A 7,959-nucleotide genomic window follows, 5' to 3' on the forward strand; every position below is an offset into this window, starting at 1 on the left:
ACACACTGTCACACAGAGATACACACACACACTGCAGACACACACTGTTACACAGAGATACACACACACACCGCAGACACACACTGTTACACAGAGATACACACACACGCAGACACACACTGTCACACAGAGATACACACACACGCAGACACACACTGTCACACAGAGATACACACACACGCAGACACACACTCACACAGAGATACACACACACGCAGACACACACTGTCACACAGAGATACACACACACGCAGACACACACTGTCACACAGAGATACACACACACGCAGACACACACTGTCACACAGAGATACACACACACACACGCAGACACACACGTAGAGATGCACACTGGTTCCTGCGTTACCTTAGTGCTTTCTTTCCCACAGACTCAGTGATGGAGGACGGCTCTTCATCAGGGAAGCACTCTAAGGTACCCCTTCCCTCAGAGACAGCAGTAAGGGTCAGAGGGCAACACGACGCAGCACCTGCATATGACAGTGCTGTCAGCCATGTGCTCTCACATCACGTTTCAGCGGAGCACTGCCTTTAGTTTCACTGAATCCTACCGAAATCACAGGTTATTATAGCACAGGCTTTCATTCAAATGCGATGAGGTGTTTGCCTTCATGCACTGTTGTTCATATGGCCTTATTATATTCACTTGCTTGTATTTGTACACTTGCTTTTTAAGGTGCTTTTCAAAAAGTGTCTTCGAAATGCATATAAATGTAGTTTAAAGATAAATAAAGATATGCCGCTGTTCCCTCTTCTGTGCTGCCAGAAGGTTAAGATGAGGTCATTACTTATTTGCTTGGGCCTCATCCTGAACAACCTGCATAGCTCTAAGGTCTGCTTTTTATCTGTTTATTTATTTTTGGATGTTTATGGAAGCCTGTCAGGTTGAGACCCTAGCTCAGAGGGTGCAGCATCTCAGCCGGGAATGGAGCCTGCGACCTTCTGGTTTCAAGCCCAGCTCATTGATGGCTCCTTGCTCTCTCCCTGCAGGAGGTGAAAGAGGAGGACGGAGGGAGTGACGGGGACGAGGAGAGTGTCTCCGAGACGAAGGACTGCGGAGAGGGGGACGGGGGGGAGGAGTGCGGGGGCGACGCGGAGGGGGCGGAGGCGTACCTGTCGGAGGCGGACCTCGAACCCGCGGCCAGCGAGAGTGAGGACGGATACAGCCTCCACACCGCCTCCTCCCTGCAGATGCACAACACCGCCGACTCCATCCCCAGCAGCCCTGCCTCCTCCCAGTTGTAAGCCCTGCCCTCATCAATGTCGTGCTTGTGTTGAGCCCCACCTCCTCGTTATACCACGCATAGTTTACGTTCCACCTCCTCGTTATACCACGCATAGTTTACGTTCCACCTCCTCGTTATACCACGCATGGTTTACGTTCCACCTCCTCGTTATACCACGCATAGTTTACGTTCCACCTCCTCGTTATACCACGCATGGTTTACGTTCCACCCCCTCGTTATACCACGCATAGTTTACGTTCCACCCCCTCGTTATACCACGCGCAGTTTATGTCCCTCCCCCTCGTTATGCCACGCATAGTTTACGTTCCACCCCCTCGTTATGCCACGCGCAGTTTATGTCCCTCCCCCTCGTTATGCCACACTTAGCTTGAGCTAATTATGCCACAAATCGGTTCACTTCCGCCCTCCTCACAGTATGACTTTTACACCTTTTCTAATCCAGGTTTCAGTTGCAAAAATTCATTACCAAAGCTTTGGTTATGAGTGTGCCCAGAATTTCATAGAATGCATAGAAGTCTTGGAACAATTGCGTGGGTTGGATAATCTGGTTGGGATGTTGGTGTATAAGATGTTATGGACTATAATAGAATGTGATTTTTTTTTTTTTTTTTTTTAATAAACCCAGCTAAGATGGTGTGGAAGGTGTGTGAGGTGGTGTTTTCCAAAGTTTCCTGCACTCTTATGGTAGTTGTGTACTTGGCTTCCCTTAGTTTCTAGGCTGTCTAGTCCGGTTGCACAGGTTAGCTTGTGGTAGTGCTTTAATGGTGTTTTACTCACAGTCCCTGGTCTATGAGCGTTGTTAGCCTGGTCTGACACTGTTGCTCATTCAGCTTGGATGGATGCACTTCTGTTCCTTTGTGCTGGAAGTCGCTCTGGAGAAGAGCTTCTGCTAAATGAATGTCATGTAATGTCATGTAATGTAATGCTGTCCCTTGTCCTGTCTTGCAGCTCCATGTGCAGTGAGGACCAGGAGGCTATCCAGGCACAGAAGATCTGGAAGAAAGCCATAATGCTTGTGTGGCGAGCGGCAGCCAATCACAGGTGACTATTGTTATTGCTGTTTCCCTTTCAGCTAATCACAGAGGCGTCACTGCGGTAGCTCTTAGCTTTTGAGCTTTGAGCTCAGAAAATCAGGAGGAACATCAGTGAGTGGCATTGATTGGCTGCTGATGGTTGGTGATGAAATAGTTCTTTCTCACGCATCATCTCTGGCAGGTATGCCAACGTGTTCCTGCAGCCGGTGACGGACGACATTGCGCCTGGGTATCACAGCATTGTACACAGGTAAGTCCCGCCCATCTCTGCCAGTCCCGCCCACGCAGAATGATGATTGGCTGTCAAGGGACACAAGACGTCCGTCCATCTTGAATCTGTGACTGTTGGTGATTTTACCAAACTGCTGCTTTTGGAAAAAATGGATCAAACGTAGCTATATGTGTGGGCAGCAGATGTAAGTATATCTGTGGGCGGCAGTGCGGCATAATAGTCAGGAGCAGGGCTTGCAATTGAAAGGTTGCTGGTTCAATACCCCGCTGGGGCACTGCAGTTGTACCCTTGGGAAAGATACTTAACCTACAGTTGCCTCAGTAAATATCCATTTGTAAAAAATGCATAAAAAATTGTAATCTATATACGTTGCTCTGGCTAAGAGCGTCTGCTAAATGACAGTAATGTGATGTAATAATGTAATTTTCTGTTGGCTGGCTTGGTCAGTCTGAGTGAAGATTTATAGGTTTTTCTATTCAGGGCCTCCGTTTAAGGACTCATCGGAAAGACGGAGTGGTGTTTGTCAGCCTCTGTGTCCCCGTGTCCCGTCCCCTGTCCTAGGCCCATGGACCTGTCCACCATAAAGAAGAACATCGAGTCGGGTCTGATCCGGTCCACGGCGGAGTTCCAGCGCGACATCATGCTGATGTTCCAGAACGCTGTGATGTACAACAGCTCAGACCACGACGTGTACCACATGGCCCTGGAGATGCAGCGAGACGTGCTGGAGCAGATCCAGCAGTTCCTGGCCACCCAGCTCATCATGCAGACCTCCGAGTCCGGCATCAGCGCCAAGAGCCTGCGGGGACGGGACTCCACCCGCAAGCAGGACTCCACCGACAAGGTGGGGGAGGGGGAGATGGGGAGAGGGGGAGAGGGGGAGAGGGAGAGGGGGAGAGGGGGAGAGAGGGAGAGAGGGAAAGAGAGGGAGAGGGAGAGAGGGAGAGAGAGAGGGAGGGGGGAGAGAGGGAGAGGGGGAGAGAGAGAGGGAGAGGGGGGGAGAGAGAGAGAGGGAGGGAGAGGGAGAGGGAAAGGGGGGGAGAGAACGAGAGAGTAAGAGAGAGGGGTGTGGTGAAGGATGGGAGGGAAGGACAGCAGGGGGAATGAGGGAGAAGAAATGCAGTTAGAAGGAGGAGTGATCCACAGAGGAGCAGGGAGAGGTGGAGCGAGACGAAGGGAGGAGTGATCCACAGAGGAGCAGGGAGAGGTGGATTGAGACGAAGGGAGGAGTGATCCACAGAGCAGCAGGGAGAGGTGGATTGAGACGAAGGGAGGAGTGATCCACAGAGCAGCAGGGAGAGGTGGATTGAGACGAAGGGAGGAGTGATCCACAGAGCAGCAGGGAGAGGTGGATTGAGACGAAGGGAGGAGTGATCCACAGAGCAGCAGGGAGAGGTGGATTGAGACGAAGGGAGGAGTGATCCACAGAGGAGCAGGGAGAGGTGGATTGAGACGAAGGGAGGAGTGATCCACAGAGCAGCAGGGAGAGGTGGAGCGAGATGAAGGGAGGAGTGATCCACAGAGGAGCAGGGAGAGGTGGATTGAGACGAAGGGAGGAGTGATCCACAGAGCAGCAGGGAGAGGTGGAGCGAGATGAAGGGGGGGCCAGCGAGGGGTACAGAGAGGAAAAGGAAATGGATCTAGTGTTTCCTCCCGGGGGGTTGTGGGAGTTGTCCAATGTCCAATGTGGCAGCATCACACACACACACAAACACACATACAGGCTTCCATGTAAGAGCAGCTGCATGTTAGTGTGTTCCTTTGTTCCTGTGCATGCATTCACCGTGTGCATGACCATCTTTGTATGGGGAGCGGGGGCTTCCACAGGCTGGAGTGTAACTGATCTGAGAACAGTATGGCCTGGGGATGTCGTGAGACTGACACAGTGAGCACTGATCTGAGAACAGTGTGACTTCCCTGATTCTGGGACACAGGGAAGCAGTACACTGATCCCAGACGAGCCTGATCTCAGGGTGGTGGGGCTGCATGCAAACTGTGCAATTACACCACAATGCAGATGGATCACGCACACACACACACACGCACATATACGCACACAAGTACACACCAGGGTTTCTGTTATCCGGTAATTACTGGTTACGCTGGTAAGATTTATAAAAAAACCGATAAATTAAAAACTTGCAGGTCAAAATGTCCAGTAATAATGCTCATACAAAACGTAGCTATAATGAAGGCTATTTATCTATTTAGCTGTAACGATTGCTTATTTATGAGTTCAGCGAGCTGTAGCCCGACTGGGCTACACTGGCTCAAATTGGCTGTGTTCTGCCCGTGTCAAGTGTGCCTGCAGAGAGGGGCTTCTCTCTGCAGAATCGAATTAAGCGGCGCTGCGAAGTCGTCTGGAGGAAGAGAGAGTGACGCGGCTCATGCCAGCTGCAAGCTGCAAAGACATATTGGACACGTTTGATTTCAAGGTGGCAGCAGAGGACTTTGCCGCAATGAAAAAAAGCTGGAAATAAAATGTTACCTGGTAGCCTATGAGCTACATTTGATGCCATGTAGGCCTAGCCTTTTTTCAAACAGACTACAGATGTTACAGGTTATAGATGTTTCGTAATAGCCTACATTTTAGCGGCTAATGTTTGATGTTTTTCTCAATCATTACTGTTCATTAGTCTGATTTGAGGTCGTTGTCATTCTTTCGTCAACCTAGGTGTACATTACATTTGCATTTGTAACACAGACTGTTATTGAAACGTGACCGGTAAATTTCAGATTTGTCCGGACACCCGACCGGCAAGAAAAAAATCCCAGCGGAAACCCTGACACACGCATGCAGGCATTCACTCATACGCACAAACACAGCCATTCACGCATATATACACTTGCACAGACACTGCAATATCCAGTGAATTTTCCCCTCTCTGGCTCACCTTCACCCTACCCTGATTGGCTCACACTACATTACCCCACCCACAATGGGCGGAGTCTCTGTCCTTTTCTCCTCCCCTTTATCTCTCTCTGGCCCGTAATGTCTCCTCCTCACGCCGCACCTCCTCCTCTGAGCACAGTCACAGCCACACACTCTGTTATCCATATCTCTCAAACGCCCGTGCCTGTAACCGCAAGCTTGTGGGTTTGAGGCTCGATACCAGGGTGGGGGCACTGCTGCGGGGAGTGGCCTCAGCTAAACTGCATATGCCGCTGTGTCCCTCTTTGGGTTTGAACCCGTAACCTTCTGCTCCAGAGCCTGATGAAGGGATGTTGCATTCACCTGCTGGAGGACCATGTGAATTTCTGCAGACAAATTCCCTGGGCTTAATCAGTTCAAGTGGGCACTAGGGTGGTGTAGTGGTGAGGAGCAGGGCTTGTAACTAGATGGTTGTTGGTTCCATTCCCTGCTGGGGCACTGCTGTTGTACCCTTGGGCAAGTTACTGAACCCACAAATTCCTCAGTAAAGATCCAGTTATGTAAATGGAGAAAAATGTAACTTACGTATGTTTTGCATTCGAGCATCTGCTGAATGACAGTAGTGTAATGTAAATATTTAACATATAAACAAATTTTTTCTACTAAAAATATCCTGCAAAAATATCATGTAAAAATGATCTTAAATCAGAGTAAAATCAGAGTGGGCATCTTTCCTGCCTTTCCTCTCCCGCTCCCCCTGCCTGCCTGTGCTCAGCGAGTGCTTTCTGCCTTTCTGTGCTGCGTGAGAGCCTGCATCTCTAACTGTATAGTGTGGCTGTTGTAATGCATGCAAGTGTGTTTGTGTGCTACATGTGTTTGTATAGTGCCTGTTTTTGTGCTTGTTCAGGTCTGTGTGTGTGTGTGTGTGTGCGTGCAGGTTTTATTGTGCAGAGTGTGTGTGTGTGTGTGTGTGTGCGCGCATGCAGGGTTTATTGTGCAGAGTGTGTGTGTGTGTGTGTGTGTGTGTGTGTGTGTGTGTGTGAGCGCATGCAGGGTTTATTGTGCAGTGTGTGTGTGTGTGTGTGTGTGCGTGTGCGTGCAGGTTTTATTGTGCAGAGTGTGTGTGTGTGTGTGTGTGTGCGCGTGTGGTTTCCTCTCTCTCTGACTGTATCATTTGTCCTCTCACAGGACAGTGTCCCCATGGCCTCTCCTGCCTTCCTTCTCTCTCTTTTTGTAAGTATCTGCACTGCAGCTTACAGTGTACACACACACACACACACACACACACGCCCGCACACGCACAATACCTAACACGTTATCCCACATATGTAGACAAACACAGTATCTTACACAGATACTACATTATTTTCGACATGTATGAATGTCCTCAGCTTGGTGTTTCCGCCGGTAAGAACAAGGATTCTTGCACACCAGCACGGAATTTCTGACCAGATGTAAACGGAACGAATGTGACTTTTAACTCTTAAAAGCTGTTTTAGTACAGCGCCTGCCCTCTACGGACGGCCTGGCCACCCGTACAGTGCAACATCGTTCTGATTCTTACTGTAAAATTTGCGGTGAATATTGTTTGAGAAGAAAGCACAATCTGAATTATACAGGTATCACTGTCTCTGTACACAGAAAAGTTCAAATGTGTGTATGTTCCGGGAGTGTCTGTGTGTCGTGGTGCATTCTGGGATGCCATTGTGTACAGGCTATGTTATGTGCACATAGAGCGCACTCGGTGCATACAGAAGCTGTGTGTGTTTTTTCAAGTATAAAACTTCTGAGACAGTTTGTCTGCATTTTATGATTCCTCTCTGTTAAAAGCAGCTGGAAGGTGCATCTCTGTTGTGCTCAGAGGTCAGTAACTCCACCGGAGAGCTGACCCTGAGCGCTCCCTCCTTTTTCTCCCCCCCCCCCCCGCACTGCAGGATGGGGGCACCAGAGGGCGCCGCTGTGCCATCGAAGCCGACCAGAAGATGAAAAAGTAAGCCGGAGGGGAGAGAGAAGAGCCACTCTGGCCCCTCAGATTTCACCTCACAGTAACGCAGGGTTCTACCGACGCGACGAGAACATTCGTGTGACACTTTTACCTCTCGGCCCGCTAATGCTAACGCTAAACAATCCCACCTTCTGACTGACTGAGCAAGGAGAGGCGCCCCGAAATCTGGCACCGAAACGAGGGAGGGGGACCCCGTCCTGGGGAGGCCGCTCGGCCAGGGAAGGTGCGCTGTCCGACAGGGGAGTTACGGTTGTTGGATACGGGACATTTGTGTGTGTCTGGCACGGAAGGTGTGTGTGTCCGTTTGAAATCAAAACAAACAAGAAAAGGCCCTTTCATTGTATTGTGTCTGTTGTGTTATTGTCAGTACTGTGTGTAGTTTTGTACAGTCACATTGCTTCTTGTACAGATTGTTTGTGATTTTTTTAACTATTAATGTGTCAAAAATAATAAAGATAATCAAAATGAAGTGGATTATGCATTTGGTGCCGTTATGTACCAGCCCCCCCCAACAGACACGCCGTACCGTACGGGAAGTTGATAGATTGGAG

General features: G+C 49.7%; 1 protein-coding gene across 3 annotated transcripts in view; it reads left to right on the forward strand.

The window, feature by feature from the left end:
* The window catches only part of LOC118773947 (bromodomain containing 8), a 17,884-nt gene extending 10,150 nt beyond the window's left edge, over window positions 1-7,734 (forward strand). For 2 of the 3 annotated variants that reach the window (XM_036522991.1, XM_036522994.1), the window contains 7 exons: window positions 390-433; window positions 1,009-1,259; window positions 2,214-2,306; window positions 2,481-2,549; window positions 3,093-3,375; window positions 6,592-6,636; window positions 7,338-7,734. In XM_036522991.1, the coding sequence (XP_036378884.1) occupies window positions 390-433; window positions 1,009-1,259; window positions 2,214-2,306; window positions 2,481-2,549; window positions 3,093-3,375; window positions 6,592-6,636; window positions 7,338-7,397 (845 nt within the window). In that variant the 3' untranslated portion in view covers window positions 7,398-7,734. The remainder of the gene's footprint in view (window positions 1-389; window positions 434-1,008; window positions 1,260-2,213; window positions 2,307-2,480; window positions 2,550-3,092; window positions 3,376-6,591; window positions 6,637-7,337) is intronic. The other variant, XM_036522993.1, reaches the window with a different exon arrangement.
* Window positions 7,735-7,959: the final 225 nt, after the last annotated feature.

This window comes from Megalops cyprinoides, chromosome 3 (genome assembly GCF_013368585.1).
Source record: "Megalops cyprinoides isolate fMegCyp1 chromosome 3, fMegCyp1.pri, whole genome shotgun sequence".
In the NCBI taxonomy this organism is placed as follows: Eukaryota; Metazoa; Chordata; class Actinopteri; order Elopiformes; family Megalopidae; genus Megalops; species Megalops cyprinoides.